This window comes from Acanthochromis polyacanthus, chromosome 18, assembly GCF_021347895.1.
Source record: "Acanthochromis polyacanthus isolate Apoly-LR-REF ecotype Palm Island chromosome 18, KAUST_Apoly_ChrSc, whole genome shotgun sequence".
NCBI lineage: Eukaryota > Metazoa > Chordata > Actinopteri > Pomacentridae > Acanthochromis > Acanthochromis polyacanthus.
This window is the reverse complement of record NC_067130.1, coordinates 2,922,906-2,949,253: the sequence shown is the minus strand read 5'-3', so window position 1 is coordinate 2,949,253 and position 26,348 is coordinate 2,922,906. Positions and strand designations below refer to the sequence as shown.

Genomic DNA, 26,348 nt, shown 5'->3' with positions numbered 1-26,348 from the left:
TTGTGGTTATTAAGCTGTGATTTTGCTGCTCCGGTCCACTTGGGATCATACTGGGCTGAATGTGGAGCCTTAACTAAAATGAATTTGATCTAACGGTTCTAATTTCTATCCAGGGCTGCAACACACCTCCAGCAAAGTGCAGGGAGTTCCAGTGGCAGTGTGGAGACGGCAGACGGTGCATTCCTCTTTCCTGGAGGTGTGATGGGAAGAAGGACTGTCACAACGGCAGGGACGAGGACAAATGTGAGCCTTCCCGAATATTCACCGCTGTTTAGCTCCTGACCAGTGTGTGAACTGCTATCCTGCTGTGGCTCTCTGGGTGAACTCACTTTTCATGCACAAATATGCCGTTTATAAAGCATTTGATTTCGCTGTTACTAGGCATTTTTATTATTCAGAAAGCAGATGAAAAGCAGTTGCTTCTTGGGAATTTCAGAACCACAGAGACTCAGCAAGACGAGTGCACTGTTGGGAGAAAATATGTTCAATGAAAACTATTTTGTTTTTGAAAGACAAGAAGGAAACGAAGTCCTTTTTTTTCATTTTTTTTAAATGAATCTTTGTGGATTTTGAAATTAAACTAAACTAAGTATTCTATTATTTCTAAAATTTTAATTGCTAAAAACATGGTCAGAAATGACAGATACAACATGCCTAAAGTATTTGATTCAGATTTTTTATTATTCTTACTAGTAAGAATATTATGGAAGAGTATTTGTTATTCCTGCCATCTAATTTTCCTCAGCCAGTTTCCCAGTTTTGCATAAAAATGACACTTTTTGAAAGGAGCCACGTGTAAAAAACCTTTTTCAGATTTTTAGTGTTAAAAACATGCACATGAAAGGGACATGCTTTCCAGTGCTGTAAAATGCGTTTTAGTCTCAGAAGTGTGCCTGTGTAATAACTGAATCCACACGTCTTCTTTCCAGGCAGCCAGAGAAAATGCCCATCTCACCTTTACCAGTGCGGCAGTGGAGAGTGTATCGGGCCCAGTCTGGTGTGCAACAAGTTCCTCAACTGTGCCGACGGCTCAGATGAAGGCGTTGGATGTGTTCAACGCAACTGCTCCAGTCGATCACCTCCTCAGTGCGACCACCGCTGTGTCAGCACCCCAAACGGACCGGTCAGTGCGAAACGGATGAGTACCTGCTGGTTTTTCCTGTTAAATCAGAGAACTGCATCTGAAAATGTGCGCAGAACGTTGTCAAGCACGCTAAGCACACCCATGCTTCACTTCAAAATGTCTTTTTTTTTTTTCTTTTCTTTTCCAGAGGTGCTACTGTGGTGCAGGTTTCCGGCTCCAGTCGGACACTTCGTCCTGCGTGGACATTGATGAGTGTAATTCAGCGTCACACTCAGAATGCAAACACACCTGTGTGAACACCAGAGGCTCCTACAGCTGTCAGTGCCACCCTGGTTTCTACCTGGAGCCTGACAACAAGAGCTGCAAGACAAAAGGTGCTGTTAAACTGCACGCTGCTTGTATAAATTAAGGTGTGCTCTACGTGCCAGGCTGCTGTTAGCATTTGGCTGAGCATGTTACCAAACAATTAAGCGAGAAAAATGTTTATTATGAGAAGCTGCATGTCAAGAAAGTTTAAATTAGATGTTTACAAATGGTGGCCATGTTTTACTAAGTTTCTCTTTTGTTTGATCACTGTGTTCACACTCTATCAACAGCCTTATTTATTTTTATAATTGTACAAAAGACATTTTTTGATCGGTAAATATCGTTAACTTCTCTAGTGCTGATATACTAATGAGCTACAACTTTGGAATTTGTTCATGCATGTCAAACTAGGTGAGCATAAAGCTTAGAAACCAGGCAAACCTTTTAGAAATCTTTGCCAATAGCTTTGTGCTTAATTTTTTGAGCTGCATTGATCCGTTTCCCACCCTGGAAATAACAAAACAAACCTGATTGGTCGTGTTTTCGTTTCTAGATGAGCCTTTGCTTCTGGCGTCGGTGCAGTCGGAGCTGTTACTGCTGGGAGTCCATAGTGGCTCTTTGCGTCTCTTCTCGTCTGTCAGTCGGCCGGTTTTCTCTCTGGATTATCACTGGGCTCAGCGGAGAGTTTACTGGCTGAGTCCCGACTACCAGAGCGTCCGCTGGGCTGACGTGAAATCCTCAGACAAAGGGATTCTGATCAAAGGTATCTGAGGAATTCTCCTGTCAAAAAATATGCTGCTGATTTTAAAAATGGTGAACAAGCCGTAAAGAAAATAAGAAACTGAAGGCAATGGTTTACCTTTAATTTCTTTTTTATAGGCGTTAAGTCGGACTTCATTGCAGTGGACTGGGTTGGTAAGAACCTGTACTGGGTGGACGGACTGGTCGGCCAGATTCTGGCAGTGAAGCTCAGCAACAAAACTCTGAAATCTCAGGAGCACACTGTGGTTCTGGGTGAAGATCTGGAGCAGCCGAGCTCACTGGTCCTGCTGCCACATAGAGGGTAAAGTTCTCGATCTGGTTTAAAATACTCTTAACGAGTCGATTCCTCCTCGATTAGTGTGTAGAACTGTACTAACATTCAAACAGAAGGGCTGCATCTGTTATTGCACTCAGTTAATCACAGAGAAAACAGCAATATTGATATTATTGCACATAATAAAGCAACTAAAATAGTGTTTTGTTCTAGTAGACCTGTAAAAAGAACACAATTTTGTTGCTCTTTAAATCTGCAAAGAGAAGCATTGTTAAGCAGATGTTGCTGCAGCAGTAGAGCCCATGAATAAATCCTTCATCATTTTGCATAATCGACGTTCTCAGGTTGATGCTGTGGTCTGAGATCGGCAGCACCCCTCAGATCGAGCGTTCAGGGATGGACGGTTCAAAGAGGAAGGTGGTGGTGAGCCGAAACCTGAGCTGGCCGGTCAGTCTGGCCTACGACCTGCTGGACAACAGAGTGTACTGGGCTGACGAGAAGATGCGCTGCATTGGCTCGGCCTCTCTGGATGGAGACAACGTCAAGGTGAAAGAATGCTTGAAGGTTGAACTACAAAGCAAAGATTTTAAAGTTTAACAGGGAGGAGACACGGCATGGTCACCTTCAATGGGCTTTTTCACATCGAGTTAACCTTTGTGGTGTTTAGTGGACATTTACTTTCCCTGTTATCCCTGATCGTTACTGATGGTTGTGGTCTTCTTTCACTAGATCCTCCAGTTAGCTGAAACTCCAAGCCCTTTTTCTGTGGCAGTCTTCAATGATCGTCTTTTCTGGTCTGACACCAAGAGAAGAACCATCCGCTCGGCTGACAAGAACACTGGGAAAGATCAAAAGGTTCTTCTGAAGAGACCAGGGCAGCCGTTTGGACTGAAAGTGAGTCTTTGCCTTCTAATCTTGTGGTTCACTCCCAGAGAAGAGGCTTGTACTCTGAGATTGTGTGTACCAACTTAAATTAACTGTCGAATGGAGACGCTATCACAGCTATGAGCTTTGACCTTCACGTTTCCTCTCCCCAGCTGATGCATACCCTTTCCCAGCCGGCCGTCTCCAACCCTTGTGACCAGCTGCGATGCACCCATCTCTGCCTTTTGGCCCCGGCAGGTAAATCCAGATCTGGAGCAGCAGGATCTCCGGCAGGAAGGGGGCCGAGTGCAGTGTGTCGATGCCCAAAGGGGCTGCTGCTCTCCAAGGACAACATGACCTGCTCTCTGCCTCGGGAGTCCTCGTTCATCCTGCTCTTGTCTCAGAGGATGATTTATCAGGTGAATGGTCGCTGTCCTCTCTGGTTGGATGCATTTTAACTGATACAACTGCTTTTTCTTTCCTCTCTTGCTCATTTAATTTTTAAATCCCATCTTGTAGATTTACTTGCGCTCCATGCGTCGGGACGGTGTTGCTCTGAAAAAAATGCCAAACAGCAGAGCTTTGACCCTCCCTGGAACAAACGAGGCCTTGGGGCTGGATCTTTCCTTCAGGGATCTTGCTCTGTATGTGGCCTTTTCAGGACCAGGATCTGTGGACGTTCTGAAGCTGGGCAGCTCCAGGTCCAGACAGGGACTCTCACCCCTCGGACAAATGCTGAAACTGAAGGCATGTGTAATTTTCAAAGGAAATGGAATATCTTAAAGGTGCTGAATGTGATATTCTGAACCACTAGATGTCGCTAAAGCACCAGCTGCACTTTCCACTCTATCTTTACATTGCAGGCAGTTGTTTTCTGGTGTATGTGTTCAAAATCTCACATATTGTACCTTTAAACACTGGAGTAAACATGCTTACAGTGCAAATAACTTTGTTCAGTAGTTTCCAGTCATGATGTTGGCAGTCTACTGTTAACTAGATGTTTTGATGGTGGTGTTTCGTGGCCGTCAGCACTTTCTGGTTTCTTTCACTACTTTGCTATCAAAGCTTAGTTTTCTCTGTGTGGTCAAATATGGGCCTATTTTCGATCATGTAGTGCGACTTTGATAATCACTTCTGATCAGTGCTGATGAAAACACAGACTCTTGGACAACCTACAGTTAGTAACTTTTAATTGCTTGTGAGCCAGCAGCTCTGCAGTAAAAATGTCACTCCCTGGTGGAACTCTGATTGTGAAAGCTGACTTTCTCGGTTGCAGCAGGACGATTCAGTCACGGCTCTGGCGGTCGACTGGGTGACCTCCAACCTCTACTGGAGCAGCAACGGCAGACCCGATATCCACGTGACCTCCCGTTATGACGGCTACACCACCTCACTGCTGCAAGGATCGCTGAAGGTTAAAGCGGATCTTCTCTCTGCACACCAATCATCAACTTTACTTTTAATATTTACATGAGTCTTTCCTCCCTCTTCTCAAAATATATTTAATACAGTCCTGCCAAGGATGTTGTAATATACACTCTAATTTAAAGGCTCATAATTTACTAGAAACAATGGAGACGATAGATGGAGAGGGATGGACGGGGGGGGATGGACGAGATAGATGATGGACGATGGGTAGACAAGATAGAGATGATAGACACAGTAGAGGTGATAGACAAGACATAGAAGAAATAGACGATGGATAACACCTTTATTGATCCTGCAGCATTGAAATTTTTGCTGTAAATAAGCCAAGACAATATATTGACAGAGTTGTCATTTTTAAATGATATAGATCAAACCATTTAAGAAATAAAAACATCAAAATTTAGACGAATCGCATCGAGTTTTCATATCGACACTTACAGCATCTTAGCTTTAATTCTGAGCTTGCTCTACATGCATTTGCTGTGAAAGTCTGATATTTCTTGTGACTGAAGTTGAATATGCAGTTATTTGAAGTACAAGTACAAAATGTCTTTGAAAAACTGCCAAATTTGAAAGGCATGATTGGATTGTCTCAGGAGTTAGCGTAGACTGAAGACTACTACAACATTAGAACACTCTTCAGTACTAATCTTAATCATCTCAACAAAAACAAGCCAAGATAGTGGCGTAGATATTTATCCTCTTTCTTCTCCTCACTTTGATTTGTGCTAGTTTCATTGCTAACCATTTATTTTTACAAGTTTTTCTTCTGGTAAATAAAGCACAGATCATGTTTACCTTTTCAGAGCACCACATCCATCGCGCTGCATCCCCCCACCGGTCAACTTTGCTACTCAACAATAGTTTTAGCAGGTGGAAAGAGCCAAACTGAAGTGGACTGCGCCTGGATGGACGGTCGTAACAAAGTAGTGCTGTGGAGGAAGTCCCATATCCCAATGTCACTGGTCTTCTCCAATAATGGAACAACGATCTACTGGGCTGACGTTGGTGAGGACTTACACCAAACCTCACAGACAAGGACCGTAAGCTTGGAATATTACTGAATACTTTTACGTTTTGCCAATATTTATGGTTAGACTTTCTGTTTGATAAGTCTAGCTTCCTTTTTGTGGGTGCTTTGCAGTGTTTACTGGAATAGCAATGTCACCAGCCAGATTCCCTGCCATTGAATGCGGTTTTCCAACATCTGCAGGGTCAGGTTTGCACATCTGCATTGGATGGAGACTTGATAGAAACCCCCCTCTCTATGAAAAGAACTGATTTCCAATTTTGTGATGGAGGCAAGAAGACATGCAAATGCTAAAAAAGTTACTGTAAACTCAAACTTTAAGTGTGTACCTGTTGTATTTCTTTCTCCTCAGGTGAAGGCGTGATCACCTCCATCGGAGTAGATGGATCAGGATATAAACAGTTCAGGACGGGACCTGGTTCGCTCATCTCCTTCACTCACACTGCAGACATCCACTTCTGGGTCACCCTGGATAAAGGCAAGGACACTTACTTTTTAAACTTTTTTTGTCTTTTCAAGCTGCTGCCAAATATGTTGCTACACATAAACAGATTTTTTTTAAACTGCTCCAGAGGTAGTGAGTCACAGTCAAGCAGACTTGCTGTGTGATGGTAAAAATTAAAGCAGTCATTAACACTAAAACCGTTTGGGTAAGTTGGTAAACAAGAAGCCCATCACTTTAAGAATTGGAGCCAGGAGTATTTGAGTTTCTTCTTGTTTGTCTTCGTTGTCGTCTTCCTCTTAATCTTCTTCATTGTCGTCTTCTTCTTCTCCTTCTTTGTCTTCATCTTCATCTTCTTCGTCGTCTTCTTCTTTAACTGTACAGAGAAGCTCTAGCCTTCACCTTGGTTTAATTTTTCTTTATCCCCTTCAGGCAGCAGATGGCATCACAGACTATTCTCACACTTAATTATCCAGTCATCTCATTCTCACTCATCTATACTCTTTAAAAGGGAACTTCGTTTTTTTTCCAACCTTTGGTCTGTATCCAAATCTCAGGATGTTGGAAAGCAAATCTCGTTCTGAAATCGCGCGATAGCTCGTGCCAAAACTGTGCGATTTCGGAACGAGATTTGCGTTCTAGCATCCTGAGATTTGGATACAGACCACAACAAAGAGTGATCACCAGGTAATGTGGAGGTTTTCGTTCACTTCTCATCTCTAGTATGTTGTGGGACACTCATTGAGACTATCTGAGCCGGTCAGTGTGGGGATAAAAGCACGTTGGGGTGGACTTTGACACGGGGGGGCAAGTTACCCCATACTTTTTGCTAGCTGAGCTGCTAAGCTGCCTGCCTGGCTAAATACTGGAGCTATGTCGAAAATTCATTTCTCCATCACTCACATGTATGAAATGACATGAAAACAGACCCCAGGTTGAAAAAAAAAAACCAAAGTTCCCCTTTAAATGCATATTTAAAAATCCATTTCTAATCCCCGATGTCCTTAATTTCAGATCTTTATGTTCAGTCCAGTTGTTGAACACACATGAAATGTTTCCTAACTCGCCATGCTACCCCGTTGCTTCTAATTTTTGCACTCAACGTGTTTTTTAAAAAATATGTAGAGCTTATTTTTATTAATACATTGTTTTGCGTGTCAACCTGTGTAGATGTCACCAAACTGTGGTTCAGTGACGGCCTCCAGCCCAAACAGCTGTGGTTCGAGACCAAGACCAGCTTGTTGGAGGTCAGAGCCTTCAGCAACAACAGCCAGACTGGTAGGTAGAGAAACATCCTTAATGATGTGAATAATTTACAAGCCACAAGATGGGATAGTTCAAACAGTTCTGGCAGCGGAATGCACCAAGATGAAGTGACGCAAAAGAGTAAAAAGTGATTTACTTGGTAGTTGGTGTACAGCGAGAAAAGAAAAAGACAGCAGTACCCAACCAACTTTGCTCTGAAAGCTCTCCTCTCTATACAGTATATTGACACTGACTGTTGACAAAGGAGCGGATCTGAGAACAGGTAAGTCGAGAATTGGGAAACTCAGTGATGGCCTCAAGAGGGAAGATGAGAAGTTACAAAAATGACTTGGAATAACACAAATCTGAATGGGAGGGGAGCAGCTATAACCATGAACCAATGAGAGCACTGGGGAAGTTTAAAATTAGTCTAAAAGCACAAAATTAAAGATTTTAAAAGCCAAACATAACGGGGTAACGGTCCAGATGTGAGAGCACGACTTGGTTTACTCTTTTGTTGAGCAAACAGAAGACCTGAGTTTGTTGATTTTAGCTCGTGTGAGATTCAAGAAAGGTTGGTGAAAGAAGTTTGAGGTGAATCCAGGTTGTGAGAAGTAGGTCAAAGTTTGTGCATGCGACATTCAGAACCACTGGAGGCCGCTAGAGCACCAGCGGCTCAGACCTACGCACCCTCATACCTTCACTTTGATTTACAACCAACAAAAAATGTCAACTTGAACATTATCTTCACTTCATGTGTGTCTCCTTCACTACACTTTACTCCAGTTAAATCCTTGTTTTATTGTGAGTCTTTAACACATAGAGTAGACAACAAACAAACATAAATAAACATAATACTCGTGTTTTGCTGTTTGCCTGAAAACTGCACTCTTGCCTTTACAATATGTTAGAGGACACATCATCTATCATCAGTCCACTTATAAATGCAGGAAGAACCAACTATTTCCAAGGGAGGGATTCATGCACTAACATGGCCTGACTAGCTAAGATTGCAACACACTCAGAGAGGAAGTGTGACACTTCTCCTCCACTTACATCCTTAAACAGTAAACACCTGCTAGCTGCTATGCTAATGCTATATTGATTCTTGCAGATGAAGTTGCATCTGGGAATAACCCACCACATTTTTGTGACTGCTATGTAAACATGCATGCCTTGACATGTTCATATTGCAGTTAAGATGTCTTAAGAGTACTTTTAATGAGTGTGACACACAAAATGTACATGTATGGTAAATGGGTGTTGAGATGTGGAGTCTGCCGGATTACTTTATTGGCTGGTTAGACTGTGAAAGTGGCCTGTCAACGCTAAAAACCCTCGTCATTATGGTGCCACATAATGCGTTAATTCCCTCCCAGGTTTGTAATGCTAACGAACAGGCCTTGTGCACACTGTCAGCTTAATTTGTAAAACAGCCAAACCGCCCCGTTAGTCATGAAGTGGGAATTATACCATCTGTACGCTTATATTTTCACCTCAACTTTCCTTTCTGTTCCCTGAATGGAGGAAGCTGATAGAGCGTGTTATCGGACACTGCAGGCAGAATGAAAAGACTCACTTAGGCTCGGTTTGAGCTGAATAGACGGCAGAGTGGTGCGATAGCTGCAGGGAGATGAGGCTTGGCTAGCTGTGAGAGATCCCAGTCTGTCGCTGTGGGCTGCAGTGGGGAACAGCAATGATGAATGGAGCGTTAGCATTCTTGTTCTCTTCATCCATCACACACTTTGACACTCTACACATGCATATGGAGTGAAAAAATTAAGCAAAGTATGTTTTCATCCGTGTCAAGACACTTAAACAGCATGAGTATCCTGTTTGTCGACTCATAGCTTTTGAAGGTCTTTATTTTTCCCTTAAATTACATAAAATGTCTACAAGAAGAGCTGCAGTTGCAAATATTCATAGATTACTGTACAATTCTTATATAAAACTGTTTTAAGATGCTTTATTAGAAATAATGCTACATCCAGGACACAACTGAACTTAACTGGGAACAACAAAAAAGGGCGGCATCCTATTGGATATTCTAGACTTTAAATAGCGTCATCACATTCTACAAACAGTTTCAGCTATACTACACTTGTGACAGTAGTGTGGACAAACTGAACAGAAAATATACAGATACTGGGAGTATTTAAATACTTACTATATTCAGACAGGATTTTTTAGGCAGTAAAGTGATGATGTTGGTCATATTAAAAAGGTCCAGAATCAGCTGCCATAAGGAGGTCGTTGGTGATTTTGAGGAGTGCTGTTTCTGTGGTCTGAAGTGGGCAGAAACCGGACTGGAACTGTTCATACCAGTTACTATGGGATGGATGAGAGCGGTGTTGGGAGGCAACTGTTTTTTTTCCAGGATTTTGGAGATGAAGGGTAGATTGGAGAGGATGGAAGTTGTTGGATTGGTCTGCAGCATGCTTTTTCAAAATTGGGGTGATGACAGCAGTCTTGAAGGATGTAGAGAAGTTCTAGTGGTGAGAGAGGAGTGAATGAGGGAGACCAGAGAGGGGAGGCAGGTTTAAACCAGGTGTGTGGGGAGACAGGTGGATGGCTTTGATTTCTGGATGAGTTCAGCGATTCAGAGAGTGGGGAGCTGGAAGGAGGAGAATGAGTGTTTGGATGGGTGAAAGTCCACTGAGATGCTGGTGGGTTATGACTCTAACTGCTGTTCCCATTTAACCATTTCTTGCAGGAAACAACAGCTGCTCCATCAATAACGGTGCATGCGTCCAGCTGTGCCTGCCGTATCCTGGAGGTCGGACGTGTACTTGTGGGCGGGGCTTCTACAGCATCAACGGCACTTCCTGCGCCCCGATGCCATCTTGCCCCTCTGGAGAAGCATCCTGCTTCGACAGCAACAAGTGCATCAGCAGCGGCAAGTTCTGTGACGGACACGTGGACTGTCCGGACCAGTCGGACGAGCAGGACTGTGAGTTCTCAGCCAAATGGAGGAGAAATTCAAAAGGGATATTTAGTAATCTTAGCTGTGTCGTGACTCAAACAGAAGACGCCATGCATCAACCTTAAATCCACTAGAAATGATTGGATTACCCAACTTGGTGACTAACTGTACGAAAGTGATCTCATATGAATCAGTTATGTTGACTTTTTTTTCTCTCCAAATGTTAGACCATTTTCAGCTGTAATGGAGCCAGAAAATGTTCATGGGGTGACCAGACTGAGATCATGAACTGATTTCTGGTTACTTTTTTGTTTCCCCGAGTCAGTTTTTTGGTTGACTAGTGCAGAGAAGTGAGCTATGAACCTGTCAGCTGATTAAAAACATACACACAAAAAAATGTGGAGGAGTTGCTGGAAGGTTAAATTATATTGAGATTGCCAGAAGGGTGACCAGACTTTTATCTGAGGCAGGCGGAATTTTCTGTCATTATGTTTCCCTATTTCTAATTCCTATCTGCAGTTATTCTAATCAAAGTTAAAGGACACCATTTTCGGAAATAAAATTACTCTCTTGCTGAGAGTTTGATGGGAAAACTTCTAAAAATGTAGTAAATCCATCTACTAGCACTTCTAAAGTTTAATAATAACGAGTCAGGTTGTTCTTAATCAGTACCAAAAGAGTACAAAAGTTTTTAAATTGACTCTCTGGCTTTGTTAGGGGTTATTTTCTGCATTATTTTTTTTAGCTGGGCACAACAACGTTCTGTAAATTACTGTTGTGAAACCAGTAAGTGTCTGCTGGTTGCCTGCCAGTCTTAAGGTCACTATTTTGGTAAGTAGCACCAGTACATTTTAATAACACCACCACTGACTTCCTCTACAGGTCTGGACTCAAACTCTGTATCTTTTGGCGCTAAAGCCGGTGACGGCGGCTCTCCTCGGTCTTCTCCCAACCTGAAGAACGCAGTTAAAAAGGATCCTGCTTCCTGCGGTCTTAAACTCTGCAACGGTCACGGCAGCTGCGTCACAGAAGGAAAAGCAACTCGCTGCCGCTGTCTGGATGGTTTCAGAGGAGAGTTCTGTCAGCAGGCAGAGACACAAAGTCATGTGGGTGTGATTCTGGGTGTCCTCGGCCTCATGGCTGCTCTGATCGCTGCAGCTTTCATTTTCGCTAAAAGGTGACTGTGATTCAGACAATGTTGTCTTTTGCACTCCAGGGAAAGGATTCAATCTGAAAAGGAGTGGCAGCTAGAAATGCATGTCATCAGACTGTCCTCATGCTTCAGGCCAACTAGACATTAAAATGAACTGCTGTAGGGTTCAGTTGGAATGATATTCTGGAGAGCATTGGATTGTTGGTTGTAACTTAGTGAGCCATGTAGAAAATAAACATTTGACTTCTCTAACTTTGTTTCAACAGGAGAGAACTGATGTCCTTCAGAGGCAGATCCACGGACAAAGAAAATCTGATGGCCGACATGGGCCTCCCTGATGAAAACCAAGACTCTGACTCTGAGGTAAAATGGTCATATCAGTGAGAGGGATTATTTGCAGAACTGTTTTTATTCATTTGAAATTATGAATTATGCATGTGTGTTAAACTGATGATTGTCTTTTGAAATACTAGTCACCAGTCTGACATCCAACCATAAACTTGGAACAAGAGTCTAATCAGACCTGTGAAATACTGACGTTTTAGAAATATTCAATATTTTCCTTCAAAATGAGGCAAAATGCAGTTGGATGCAAGTTTAAAAGCTAAGCCAACCACCTTAAACTTTCAAATTAAAAAGCTGCCAAATTAATCTGTGGAAAAAAAAATCTGAATTTAAGAGGCGTAAATTTACAAGAATAAAACTTGTGCATTCCCTGAGATTATAGTAATTAATTTTCAATAAAAAGTCAAATCTTTATCCAAATTTCATATGAAAAACCTTTTTTTTTTTTTTTTTTTTTTTCAGGAAACGGCACAGCATTGCTTTGTGCAGTTGGCTCAACCTCATCACACCACAGAGGCACTGCTTAAACAGGAAACACAACAGAGATGTTAGTGATGAGGTGCAACACTATGAAACATGATGCATCTGTCCGTTACACCATGATTCCTCATTCAAATCCATGTCGTTTCCTCTCAGTGGTCTTAATTCACAAGAGTAAGTAAGATAAAATGATGATCCAGGGCTAAAATCACAAGTATTTATCATTTCATCAAATTGAAAAGTATAAGTCCCACTGCGACTAAGCAACCGCAGCCCTGTGGTGTGACGAGGTTCATCCAGCTTTCAGTGTTTCCTGAACATTTTTTATGTAAATTTGTGATGTCAATCTCAGAGTTTTCTTGTTGATTTACCGTGAATTATTAATCATTTTTTCTTTCTAAATATTACCCTCTACCACAACTCTGTAAATGATCTTTTAGTTTTACTTACAGTGGCTCTAATATGCACACACAATTTCTGCACCTCTTTATATTGAGTTATTTTTATGCCTTTATATAAATTGCCCAAATTTCTAACATTATCCTCATCAGTTCTATTTAATGTCTCTACTTTATTTACATATTAAGGGGAAAACATGGTGTTTTCTTCTCTCTTAGGAGCTGGAGTCCTCAGCTGATGTGACAAACTCCCCACCAGCAGTAAAATCAGTGGCACCCAGTTAGACCATTCAGGAAGTCCAGATGTTACACCAGCTGTGTAGCGTTGATTTTATAACAAGGAAGGCCTCAGATGTCAACATGCTGATCTGTTTTTTTGTAATAAAAATGATATTTGATGTATGGAAAAAAGTCGTCTTGTGGCTTTTTCTATTTATAACGAAGAACTGATCACAAGAGCAATCACAAATTAACAGCTGCTCTGAAATATTAAGGACAAGCTGATGAGTTTCAGGATAGAAGCACGACTCACATGAGCAGTTTTTACAGCCAAGCGTACTAGGACTGACACCAATTATACCAAGAAATATGGAATCTTCACTTCCCAGACTTGAAGCAGACAGACTTTTAATTTTATCCTGTCTGTCATTGTGTGGATCATGTCTTAGGTGTGTACATGATGTTGTATATCCTACTAATGCTACTATGGTCACACGCTAGCGCTTATCTGCTAATGACTGCATGTCTGCGTTTCTTCCCAAGTGTGTGTGACTGGTCTGTCTGCCACACTTCACATACATTTTTTGTGATTGCGCAAATCTGATATCTCATTGCAAAATTCCTCTGAAGAACCCGCCTTTTGGTTTAAGTGCACCAGTTCTTTTGTAAGCCGGTACCAGTTTCAACCAAATACTTCCTTGTGCCATTTTGGTTCCACTTCCCCCCCTTCCTTAGTTCCATAGCCTGAATCATGAAAGATCCTCTTCCACCTGTCGTTAATCCAGACTTGATCCAGCGACTGAAAAGCTGATGGACAGTTCGCTGAGCCGTTGTAATGGATGAATATCTACCTTCAACCAAAAAAAATGCAGGTGTGGGTGGAGGCGTGTGTGGACAGATTAGAAGTCATGCCTGATCCTTCTGACTCCACCTCACACCTGAGAAAGCAAACACAAAGTTCAGCTGTTGATCATGTTAAGATCGCTGCCTGAATAACTCGGAAACGCTGATTTTCTTAGACTTCAGATGGGTAATAAAGTGATTGTTGATGCAGTGTAGCCCAGTCATTTTGACACGAAAAGGTAAACGCAGATTTTACTAAACACATGAATGAACATGCCGCTCAGTGTAGGTGGAAAGCCTTCATTAATATGATTAGTAACATCTGTTTTTACCTGCTGTTTCTTGTCAAAATGGCTACTCTTAAAAGCGTATTTTCCTCCAAAGTCAGTAAACTGTATAGCCAAGCATAAAGGACTGAAGGGGGGGATAAATAATATAAAAGAATATTTCAACTTTGCTAGAAATATGGTTGTTCACTTGTGTAGCTTTAGCCAACAGCTGGTTAGCTTAGCATTAAAAAATGACAATAATGAAGCAATGGTTTACTTGCCTTGGTTTAGATGTGACAGAATACACCTACCAGTTTCTCTATAACATATACGGTCACTGATATGTTTATGAAGTCTGTGGAAAAAGTGTCCAAGTAAAAATTATCCCGTTGACAGAATGCTAGCTGAGATAGCGGAGCGGTAGTCGCACGTAACTTCCATGTTTGACGGTGAATTGCTGCTCGCTTTGGCTTTTTGCTGAACTGAACACATGAGGAAAAAAAACCTGTAAACAAATACATCTTTAGCATTGAGAATAAACCTTTAACGTTACTAGCAGTTGGATTTTTATTTCGCCTTTGTACAGAACTAGGCTAGCTGATCCTTGTATTTATGCTAGGCTAAAGCTAATAATATAGGAAAGCATAAAGGACTGAAGAGGGTGTGTGGGTGTGTGTGTGTGTGGGGGGGGGGGAGTAAGGTCAAAAAGAATATTTCAACATTGCTAGAAATATGCTTCACTTATGTGGCTTTAGCCAGCAGCTGGTTAGCTTAGCATTAAAAAAATGACAATAATGGAGCAGTGGTGGATGCTAGGCTGAAGCTAACAGTAGAGGCAAGCATAAAGGACTGAAGAGTGGGGGGGAAAGTAATGTAGTATTCAAAAGAATATTTCACTATTGGTGGAAATATGGTTGTTCACTTATATAGCTTTAGCCAGCAGCTGGCTAGCTTAGCATAAAAAAATGACAATAATGGAGCAGTGGTTTACTTCCCTTGATTAAGATGTGACAGAATACACTTACCAGTTTCTCTAAAATCTAGTCCATTTATTCTATGAGAGGAGTTCAGTTTGGTGAGAAAGCAAATAGTTGTTTATGAAGTAAGAGTTCGCACATTTTGTGAAGTGGAAATGACACAGCAGCTGAGTACTTGAATTGAGATTCAACCTCAACAGCTGTGCTATTTCTTTAGTGAAAATAAAGCAAGGTATCATTAACACATCTTTAGCTGAGCATAATGAGCCTTAGAGTAGGCGTTTTGCATGTTACAGGTTTTATCTTGTTAACTGGATACCGTCAATCAACTCTACAGCTTCTAATTATAGGCTACTCTAACTTGAATTGAATGTCATTACAGTGTTGGTGCCAAGATGTCAACTCTGTGTGTTGTGATGCTTTGGCAGATAATTTTCCTTCTCAGACTCTAACATTATTTTATCTTCATCATCACCATCGTCTCTCTAGATCAAAGCTGCGACTTCCTCGGCTTCATGTGTCTCGAGTATTTATTTTTAACAGAGTAATGGTATTGACTGTAGACATGTAATGGGTATGTTTGGTGCACGCTTTACAGCTGTCTGTTTCATTAGTAACCCAGGCTTTACTGACACAGTGATTACTCACCCTCTTAAGGCCGCTACTGGGAGATCCCAGGGTAATTCCAGACCAGATTGGATATGTAAAGCCTTCAATATGTTCTGATTGCCTTGTGGTCTCCTCACTGCTGCGTACTCCACGTACAGCGCCTATCAAGATTATTCACCTCTCTTTTGCTGCTGTTCAACATTGAATGAGGTCAGTATGATTTTTTTTTTCAAAATCTTTTCAAAGCAATGTCATGTAATTAAAAATATAAAATAAGTAATAGTGAGAGTAATTACCCAATTCAATGAAGTGTTTAGTCGATGCATCTTTGTGTGCGCTCAATCAGCTGTGCGCATCTGGACGCTGCCATTTTACCGCATTCCTCTTTGCTAAATTGCTCAAGTTCTGTCAGGTTACACAGGGAGCATGAGCAAACAGCCCTTTTTAAGTTCAGCCTCAAATTCTCCATTAGATTAAGGACTAGCCTCTGACTGGGCCGCTCCAGAAAGTCCACCTCGTTGTCTTTAAACCATTTCTGTGCAGCTTCGGCTGTTTTCTTTGGGGGGTTGTCTGACTAGAAAACAACTCCACTGGGTTGCCCCCCCCCCCGATTTCTTAATCATTTGCTAACCTTACCTTTACAAGACTTTCGGGGCATGATGCCAAGAAGAATCCCAATGACATGATGCTGCCACCGACATGCTTTGCATTTTAAACGGGGTGAGTATGATACCATCACTGATTATACACGTTAAATGTTTAATTGATTGACATTACTTTGTATGAGTCTGTTTTCATTTAAGCTTGAAAGTTGAAAAATATCAGAAGTTCTGAAAGTCTTGCAGTATTCAGAGACCAACTATAGATCAGCTTATACATAAAGATGAATAAGTTTCTTGATTGAGTCGTCTGAAAGCAAGTTTGTGAACTCAGAGGAGACAACAACACAGCAGGCTACTGAGCAGCTGTGTTGCTATAACCACAGCCTGATGACTGTGATTTGTGTGGACTAATTTGTGTTTGTTAAAAGTCAGTAATGGGCAGTTACAGCAACGCAATATGTGTCAAACCATAAAATGCACTAGACTACAGCAGGGGTGTGAAACATGCGGCCCACAGGCCAAAATCGGTCCAATCAGGCCCTCAAAGTGTAAAAATTACAGAGAAGACATTAACTGCAAATTGTAGATTTGTAAAACTATAAATTTAAAATAATTTCTAGACCATGAGAAATAGTTTTGATCATAAAATAAGAGATTGCTCATAGTTCTTTTGTCATTTTGTTTCATTTTTGTAAATTTTGTCCTGTTTTTGTTGTATTTTTTTTTTGTCTGACTTTTGTCTTTTTGATCATAAAGTAAAATACTGTATCATTCAGTTCCAGATAGCTGTGACTAAATGTTTCGTGCCTTTTGTAGATACTCTGTGATCTGTAAATTGTAATGTGTAAATGATAAACTGAGGCATAATATTCCTGAAACTGAAGTTACTTTGCTTAAGAAATTTCAGGTTGTTCATAATATTTTACAAAAAGACATTTCCTTAAATGTGAACATTTTCACAATGTACCATTCTGCACAAAAACAAAGGAAACATTTGGAGTTGTGGTTATTTATAGGTTATTATGCTGCGATTTTACACTGGAGATCAAACTGGGCTGAATGTGGAACCTGAACTAAAATAAGTTTGACACCCCTGGCCTACAGGGTAAGATATCAAATAAGGTTTAATAATAAGAAATATAGGTAAAATACATTTGTTTCTCAGAGAACTGTGTCATTTACAACTAGCTTTGTTCAAATTTGTCGCCCAGTCAGACTACATAAATGGATCTGTAACACAGCCAGGTTATCAGTCTTGTTGGTTCTTTCCAGCAAAGCAGCTAAGTCCTGTTCTAACTTGCTTCCTTCTCCTTCCCTCCCCCACCGCTGTGGCAAACACACCTACTGTATTTCAACAGGATAGATTTCAGGTGAGCATGCCTGCTCCTAGCTTCAGTGTTGTTCTTTAATTAGCCTGTTTATTTTAAGGGCCGTTGTGTCAAAGGTGCTGCAAGGTGAAATGACATTTTCCCAGCGCTGTCACGTCGTTCAGTTTCATGAGTCAGTGTGAGTCAAATTCCAATTAGTTCACCTTCTGAAACGTAAAGTTGCCACATCGTTGTCAGACTTACTTAGTGGGAGCAGGAGTGTGTAAATGACTCAGCCCATTTAAAGATAAGCCAGAGGGAGGAGGTGATGTTATGTGTTTATAGAGGGGGGGGGAAACAGTAGGCAGGTATTCACAGGTCTCTGCTTTCTTCCTCTTCCCTCCTTCCTTTTGTTACAGATTCCCCCACTGAAAGAAGAACTTTCTCACAGGACCTTTAGCATACACACCGACACCTGGACGTTTCGACTCCACGGCGTACAGTTTTAGGACACCGGGGTTGAATCCTTTGCTTCTGTGAGTACACGTTTTCCATTTTTTTCTTGTAGTAAGTTGCAGTGCTGTTTTCCACTCTGCCTGCCCTGAAACCAGCGTGGAACTCAACCTCGCTGCGTTGGTGAGAAACCTGAATAACGAGATGCTTTGATAAGCGGAGTAGCTTCCCCATCACCGTTTATTTATCAGAAAAGCAGCCATTTGTTAGATCTCTAGGTCAGTTCTCTCTTTATTCCCTGCAGTGTCTTCACCTCACACAGTGTCTGTTTTTGTAAATTCAGCTGTGAAGCAACACTTTGTTTAGGAGTTGATGTAATGTCTTTGATTCAGAATGCCTTACAGTGACTCCACTTGGTCTGTCTAAGAAAAAATTGAGCTAGTGTCATAACTAAATTAACAAATTCCTTTTTTTAAAGTAAATGTCATAAATTTAATCACATTCCAGCTTCAAAACATGTATAGGTGTGCCGTAAATATTGCAAGTAAAATGTAATTCTGTTCTTTCTTTACATGTGCTGCAATGTTCAGTTTTTTTTTGCATGTGAAACTGCAGCTTGGTTGTTATGTTTTTGTTTTTAGTCATTTGTATGCGATCATTTTAAAGTAAAATGAGGGTGCGGCACCACATTCATGGACAATCAGCATATCGTTCCATGTGTGAGCGGTGACATTTAACCTCCTCACTTATAGCGTCTTGTTTTTGTTGTTTTATCAGTGCAAGAATACAATTGGTGACATTAAACATCAACACCTATATCTTAATTACATATATTTCATTATTACAATGTGTAAACCAGGGGCGTCAAACTCATCTTAGCTCAGGTTCCACATTCAGCCCAGTTTGATCTCCAGTGGACCAGACCAGTAAAATCAGACCATAATAACCTATAAATAACAACAACTCCAAAATTTTCCTTTATTTTAGTGCAAAAAAAATCAATTCTGACAATGTTCATATTGAAGGAATTATCTTTTTACAAAACAGTATGAGCAACTTGAAATTTCTGAAGAATAAAATATATTAAATTTCAACAATATTATGCCTCAGTTTATCGTTATACATTACAACTTCCAGATCAGAGTGTCTACTAAGGTGGAACTGGAACTGAACAATATGGTTGTATTAGAAACCCCAAATACGGCAACGCCCGTAACAATGGTATTTTATTTTATGATCAAAATGACAAAAGTCAGACAAAAAAAGACAAAATATTACAAAAAGGAGACTCAAAATGGCAAAAACATGAGCCAAACGGAGACACGAAACAACAAAAACAGGACAAAATAGGACAAAAACGAGGCACAAAACGACAAAACACCAATGAACAATCTTGTATTTTACTTTATGATCAAAACAGCTTGTCATGGTCTAGAAATTATTTTAAATTTACAGTTTTATAAATTTACAATCTGCAGCTAATATCTTCTCTGTAATTTTTACACTTTACAAAGTCGTCCCTCGGCCCCCATGTTCCACACCACTGGTCTAAACCAAGTTCTACTTTGTTCACTGAGTGACTAAAGTTACTAGTTTTTCATAACAGAACTTTTATTTGTCTTAAAGGAGAAGTTCTAAAAACACTCTTCCAGACTTGTTTGGTCAAACATCTATTCTAGCTCTGCGTCTTGTCTGAGCTTTATTGTGTTTCAGGGTGTGTCTCGTCCACGCATTCATCCTCTGCTTCTCCTATTCTCCTTCCACTTTTCACTGCTTCTCTTTCTCTTCCAGTGTTTTGTTCCTTCCTGCCCTCCACTCCCTCTTCTACAATGGACACCCCTCTTCCTGATCTCAAACCACGAGGCATCGACCTCAGCCTGCCCACCTGTGAGGAGACTCTGTGCAACAGCCACGGTGACTGCGTTCCTCCTCCGGGTGGCGGCACCGGTCAGGTGTGCGACTGTCATCTGGGCTACCGGGGCGAATTCTGCGACGACACCGTCAACGGGGCGCTGAGTCTGCCGCTGACCCTGAGCGTCATCGCCGTCATCATCGGGCTGCTGATCCTGGCGTTCATCGTCGCAAAGATGAGGCAGAGACAGAAGAAAAATCGAAGGTACTAGAAAGTATTAGAAAATGTTGTGTACAGGCTTTACTGGGTGTTATCAGGGAAATAATAAGAAAAACACGCATTTGGTTATAAAGAGTCAGAAAAGAGGATAATTAGTATATATATGCATGTTGAGCTAAAGGCAGGATGTCATGATGCCGCCACCACCATGCTTCACAGTTGAGGTGGTGAAATGATCTACTCTGGTGGCAACAAAGCTCTGTTTTCTTATTATTTTGTTGTTATTTTCAGGGAAATAGTAGCAGTGATTTGTTTTAAAGACTGAGAACAGAGAATTATTATCATATATGTGCATGTGTTAAACATGAAGATAAAATCAGGATGTCATGATGCTGCCACCACCATGCTTGACAGTGGAGATGTGTTCAGATATGTTTAGCCTAGCTTAGCATTAAGATTGAGGGATGTTTCTGGTGAGTTTAAAAGCTGAACTAAGTTGTTTTTTGTACTTATTTGGTCAAAACTTTAATTACAGATCTTTGCTCTGCATTTAGAACACACAACTGTATTAACTTGAAATATGTAAAATCATCTCAATTCCAACAAGACAGGCAGTTAAAAACTAGAGATGGATGTTGTTGACTTATGTCTGTAATTTGAGCACACCTTTTGTGCTATAGTTAGATGCAACACATGAGGTGGGCTGAAGTTACACAACTACTCAACTACACTCATCCTTGTGAGTTGGGACATTGTGGTCTCTCGTTATCCCCATAGCTAGCCTAGATAAAATGCAGTACACTAGCTAAACCCCCTCCTTTGTAGGGACAAACACTGAGTACCTGCAGGTGTGAAATAATTTAAATGAAAAGTAATGTTTAAATCCAGAGGTTGCCTGAACAGTGGTTTTGTAGCTCAGTGGCAATGCTTAACTTTTGCTAACTCCGAGCTAATCCAAAAATGAGCAGAGAGGTGGAGTCAAAGTGGGGCTTTGAGTCATGGACTAAGATGGTCTTCAAGCTTTAATACAATTTTTTTAGATTTATTAAATACACTTATCACCAGAGGGGCGGCATGGCTCACTGGGTAGAGTGGCCGTCTTGTAACTGGAAGGTTGCCGGTTCGATCCTTGGCCCATTGAGCTCATGTCGAGGTGTCCCTGAGCAAGACACTGAACCCCTAATTGCTCCTGACGGGTTGTGGTTAGCACCTTGCATGGCAGCTCCCACCATCAGTGTGTGAATGTGTGTGTGAATGGGTAAATGTGACATATCATCATGTAAAGCACTTTGGATTAAAGCGCTATATAAATACAACCATTTACCATTTACCTGTGCAGTTCTCATGAATGAGGAAATTATCTATAGAGACCAAAACCACATTCGTACCAGGTTATGAACATGTCTACATTTATTGTAAAGTAAATATGGGGGTGTATGAAGATAGAATTTGTTGTTGCAGTCGCCCTCAAGTGGCCGTTCATGGAACTGCAGTTTTTCTGCACTGACTTCATTTTTCAGTCTTGAAGGTTGACGCTTGTCATTACCTAACACTCTGGCCTCTGTTCAAAAAGTTGAGTAGTTGGCTGATGAAACTGTTTCTTGGCAATCAACAGTTGGGCGAAGCCTAGCAACTCCAGCTGACATGCAGACTGTAATCCTCTGATGTCATTCTATAAAAAGGAGGCAATTAACTGAGTTTCCCATATTGTAAAACTATTGTTGCTAACCTCTGGTAGCCATTTCCTGGCAAACGGCAACATAAATGCATATCAGCATGAATAATAACCATAGTTGTTTGTGATTCAGGTTTGTTCACCGCTCGTGCAGTCACTCGTTATCAACAATGAGATAAAATGAACAAATAAATATCCTAAGCTTTTGTGTGTCAACAGGAGACATCTGGCAGCTAAACATGGCTACAACATCGCTGTCTGATGGACATAAATCTCAACTATATCTGAGGTAGGTATGTGACTGGAGACATTTAATCTCCAAAAACATTACGAATTGTTAGATCAAATGAAACGGTATATACATATACTGTAGGTAATTAATTGTATAATAGAACTACATTTCAATAAGTGTTATTTACATTTTTTGAGGAAAGATTTACAAAAGGATTCCATGACTAACAAACATCCAGAGCTAATATACTGCTGTGCATGCGCCCTGTAGAATTTTCTTGCAAGCTAAACAAAAGTTATGTTTACGTTCTCAAAAATGCGTTTAAAAAAAAAAAAGTCTAACAGACTGGTTTGGCAGCAGAGTGGTCTAACACACCTTCTGTAGTTTTTGAGAAAAATGGGTTCAAAGTTTTATGTTAAGAATGGTCTAACATTCACAGCATCACTGTAACGCTATGCAGGAGGTCCTCACTTTACAGCGTCTTCGACTTTTCATCATTTTGTTGTAACTGGTTACGGGCCGGTCCTCGGTTTAATGTACAACATTTTTTTTGTTATATCGGAACTGGTTGGCCGGCAGAGTGGATGAATACTGTATGTACAGTCGTCACGTGGCGCTATAAGACAACTTTGTTTACATTTCCGTCTCTATTTTCCTGTTGAATTGTGTTTCAGTGTTAGCTCATGGCTGTTTGTCGTTACTGTAGTTGTACAAATACGTAAACTGATCGATATCATGATGCACGTAGCGGCTTTGTTTACATTTTCACCGGAGTTCCGACTTCCGTCCCACCGTAGGACCCGAACTCCGACGTAAGTGGAGGACCCCTGTATTTGGGTTGGGGGTTAGAGCACTTTGCTTCTAAAATCTAGACCAGAAATTATATAAAACTCAGTTGGGGTTTTTTGAGGGTTAGACCACTCTGCTTCTAACCTCCTCAATGAGTGTCCTGAGTGTATTTGGCTGCTTTGGTTTGCACATTGTTGAGTTTGCTAATGTGTTACCACCAACTTTCCATCAGCAGAGGAGTGTGACACTGATTGTAGGGCCTCCTCTTTAAAACGGTGCTCTGTAGTGCCCCTAGTGGTCTAAAACTCCACGTGTTACCATTAAATAACAGACTTCTGATGTCTAAGTGTCTAAATATTGATTTTGAATGTGGAACCGACAACATATGAAGTATAATTCCTCTCATTCTTGTCCAGGTCAACCATGATATCGGGAACAATGATGCCACTGAGCTTCCGTCGGCGTTGCTCTGCAGTGTTTTACAGCAAAGTTTAAGTGTGAATCTTGGACAGCAGATCTCCTTCTCTACCTTGTGACTGCTACTGTGTGACTTCCTGTTTGCTGCAGCGTCTCAGAGACTCAAATACTGACCTGACGAACCGACGCGACTCGAACGACGGGTCCGTTTGTTCTGCTGCTCTCAACTCTCCTGCTTTTAGCTCTAAAGGTTTAAACACTGCTGGAAGAGACAGACGGTTTAACAGTGACACAGATTCACTGTTTTTATACATCATCCAATGATAAAAAGATACAGCAATAAATTATATCCTCAGGCACATAATTTACATGCAAGTGGATGTCACTGCGACTTCATAAAGCTGGATTTTTGGTTTTGAGTTTGAGAGCCTTTAAGCAGGCGTCAATATAATGTTTGTGCTAGTAACAACACACAGCATGAATTTAGGAAAACATCTGTAGTTTTTCCTCTATTTGGTCATTTGTACAGATGTTGTCCGCTCACTGACTGAACTCTTCTCTGCAACAGACTTCTATAGACTACATGACCGTGCTTTTAGCAGTTAGAATTTGCAGAAACAAGCATCAGGATCTGTCCATTCTTCACTCAGAATCTGTTGCTTTGATCACATTTCTGATCCTTGATGATTTCCTCCAACACTGGCTGTGTTTTAGTCAGATAGTCTCCACTGAGATGGAGCAGCAGCTTCCCTTCTTCCATGCTTTCATTCTTAATAATAGTACGTTTATACGGATGTTGAAAACTGAAAGTTGACGGACCTTAGATGTTTCCATGGCAACTGATTTTTATAAGTAAGCCAAAATATTTTAACTCATTTAATTCTGTCCTCTTTTTTAAAAATAAATGACGACTGACTTATATGCACTTTACTAGAAGGATGTGGTTTTATTCCACATGAGAATTACAGTTATGTAGTTGCTGCTTTTTCATATTATTGCTTTTAGGAACTTTTGAGACTGGGTTTGTTTAAGAAGCATTTCTTCTTCTCTTTCAAACTGATCCTGTCCTTAATTTTCGTAACAGAAAAGCACCTTTGCATCACTGCCGTCCTTTAGCTCTGATGAAAACAGACTGCATGCATGTACGCTGCCGTTCTAAAGTTTGGGCTCACTCAGGCAAACTCCTAGCCTAGCCACGCTAGAGCCATGTTTCTGACGGCACAAGGGTCTAGTGCCGCTCGACAGGTAGGGAGGCGGGCTAAAAGGTTGTCTATCAAATCCCTCTGCAGCAATTGGGTAGGTATACAACCAATCAGTGCAACGAATAGGCTGACGGAGTTCCGAGAGCACCGGCAGATTGTGGCTGAGTCCCATTAGCTTCACAACCAGCGGAGCCAACTGGTATATTAAGGATTTGCCATATCCCGTCGGCATAAGTCCAAATACGTCTTTCTTCTCAATGAAACACTTCTCTGCCGTCCTTTGTTTATCTTTCAAGTTGAATTTTAGCTTCAAATCTTTAAGGGCTGTGGCCAAAGCCGAGTCGAAAGATAACTGTTTATTGTGCGCCGGTTGTTTCTGTCAGAATCGTCGCGCCTCTGTCGTCACTTAGTTACGCCCGCCTTCTGACTCTACACTTCATGGTGATTGGTCCGGCCAGTTTTAGGAGAATCCAGCCTCGAGCCTTATGGAGGGTAACTAGACCCACCCTGGCAGAGAATTAAATTCGTTGCAGTGGGTTGTCTAGCGCGACTAGGCTAGCAAACTCCCGCTTTTATCCATGTGCTAACATAACTACACAAAGGTTTTCTAATCATCAATGAGCCTTTTAGCTAACACGATGTAGCATTAGAACACAGCAGTGATGGTTGCTGGAAATGTTCCTCTGTACCCCTATGGAGATATTCCACTAAACATTACCGGCTAGAATAATCATTTACCACATTAACAATGTCTACACTGGATTTATCATTCATTTAATGTGCTCTTCAGTGAAAAAAACTGCTTCTCTTTTTAAGTGACCCTGAACTTTTGAGCAGTAGTCTAAAAAGGAACAATTCTGTACAGTTTTCAGACATTCTGTATCAAAGCTGTAGGAGCAGATTTCAGCAGAGAGGAAATCACCGCTAGCATGCCTGCTGATCACCACAAACATCGACACATTGTGCTTTTGTGTTGCTGTTTTACATCATGTAACTACGCTACTTTAACACGCCGATGTGTGCTTTTAGAAGCTGAACGACAGAAAATGACGAGCGTGTCGGACAAATGAGCGACTGTGTGCGTGTGAACGGCGATAATTTGTCGCTCCGCTCAGAAGTGATGAGTCAGGATGATAAAACACCGAAGACGAAACTCCATTAATGAGTTCTGCGAAGGCATTCCTTAAGAAGCTGTCAGTAGACCAACAAAGCGTGGACTTGGCTGTTAATTTTCAGCTCGGCTACACTCGATATTCAGAGTTTGGTGCTGAAAAATAAACTGCAGATAGAATAAAGTAACAAGACAAAGAAAGTAAAGGAATTTTTCTGCAGAGAATGAACTTCTGTCCATCTGCCAACCGAAACCAAAACATGTTTTCCTGCTTTGCTAAGTCTGAAAATTCCTCTCCTGTTAGCAATGTTTGAGTGTAGGCCAGACTGTTTTAATTGTATTAACATGATTATTCTCCATAATCAGAATGTTTCCTTTGTTTCTGTATTTTCTAACAATGCCTGTTTTTTGTCTATTTCACTGGCATGTATACATTTTAGTCATATAGACAGAAGATAGTAATGCCTCACTGTACTTTGTGCACACAGTTTCCACCGAGCAACTGTATTTAATTCACTTTTTTATATATACTATTATCACTTTTCTGTAGTTTTCCAAATAAAATGTACAAAAACCCAAATCAGCAATTAATTTCTATGCATCTTTTGTATAAATACACACAATTTCATATAAATAAAGTCTGTTTTTGCACAAATGTTGCTTCTTTTGGTGCTGCAGAATGCTTCAGATGAGGTTTTACAGGTTAGTGCTTGAAGCGTTCCTCTTGTTCTGACACTGTTGCTCTTTATTCAGGTTTTCAGTTTGTGTGTTTCTGCTGCAGACTGTGTGTGTTTCTGTCGTGCATTCTGCATGCTGAGCCTCTGACATGATAATATCG

At 41.0% G+C, this 26,348-nt stretch overlaps 2 protein-coding genes and 1 long non-coding RNA gene across 3 annotated transcripts; all 3 read left to right on the top strand.

The window, feature by feature from the left end:
- The first annotated feature begins 2,774 nt into the window (after positions 1-2,774).
- LOC127530948 (low-density lipoprotein receptor-related protein 4-like) lies at positions 2,775-3,975 on the top strand. Its single transcript, XM_051938940.1, has 4 exons — positions 2,775-2,972; positions 3,156-3,320; positions 3,464-3,709; positions 3,952-3,975. Exons 1-4 carry the CDS (start codon positions 2,775-2,777, stop codon positions 3,973-3,975), a joined length of 633 nt encoding a protein of 210 aa, XP_051794900.1.
- A 3,393-nt stretch (positions 3,976-7,368) lies between these two features.
- On the top strand, positions 7,369-13,093 carry LOC127530768 (MAM and LDL-receptor class A domain-containing protein 1-like). The gene is made up of 5 exons (XM_051938110.1): positions 7,369-7,468; positions 10,149-10,385; positions 11,241-11,535; positions 11,778-11,874; positions 12,954-13,093. The coding sequence occupies exons 2-5, from the start codon at positions 10,271-10,273 to the stop codon at positions 13,017-13,019; spliced, it is 573 nt and encodes a 190-aa protein (XP_051794070.1). The 5' UTR covers positions 7,369-7,468; positions 10,149-10,270; the 3' UTR covers positions 13,020-13,093.
- Positions 13,094-17,025: 3,932 nt separating this feature from the next.
- LOC127530769 (uncharacterized) lies at positions 17,026-26,125 on the top strand. Its single transcript, XR_007937406.1, has 4 exons — positions 17,026-18,096; positions 19,805-20,129; positions 21,979-22,048; positions 23,197-26,125. It is a non-coding gene; the product is annotated as an uncharacterized LOC127530769 (long non-coding RNA).
- Positions 26,126-26,348: the final 223 nt, after the last annotated feature.

Coding starts and splice junctions, on each gene's coding strand:
- LOC127530948 (XM_051938940.1), top strand. CDS start 2,775: ATGCTGTGGTCTGAGATCGGCAGCACCCCTCAGATCGAGCGTTCAGGG. Junction 2,973..3,155: donor TGGATGGAGACAACGTCAAG/GTGAAAGAATGC, acceptor TTCTTTCACTAG/ATCCTCCAGTTAGCTGAAAC. Junction 3,321..3,463: donor GGCAGCCGTTTGGACTGAAA/GTGAGTCTTTGC, acceptor TCCTCTCCCCAG/CTGATGCATACCCTTTCCCA.
- LOC127530768 (XM_051938110.1), top strand. CDS start 10,271: ATGCCATCTTGCCCCTCTGGAGAAGCATCCTGCTTCGACAGCAACAAG. Junction 10,386..11,240: donor CCAGTCGGACGAGCAGGACT/GTGAGTTCTCAG, acceptor CTTCCTCTACAG/GTCTGGACTCAAACTCTGTA. Junction 11,875..12,953: donor ACCAAGACTCTGACTCTGAG/GTAAAATGGTCA, acceptor CTTCTCTCTTAG/GAGCTGGAGTCCTCAGCTGA.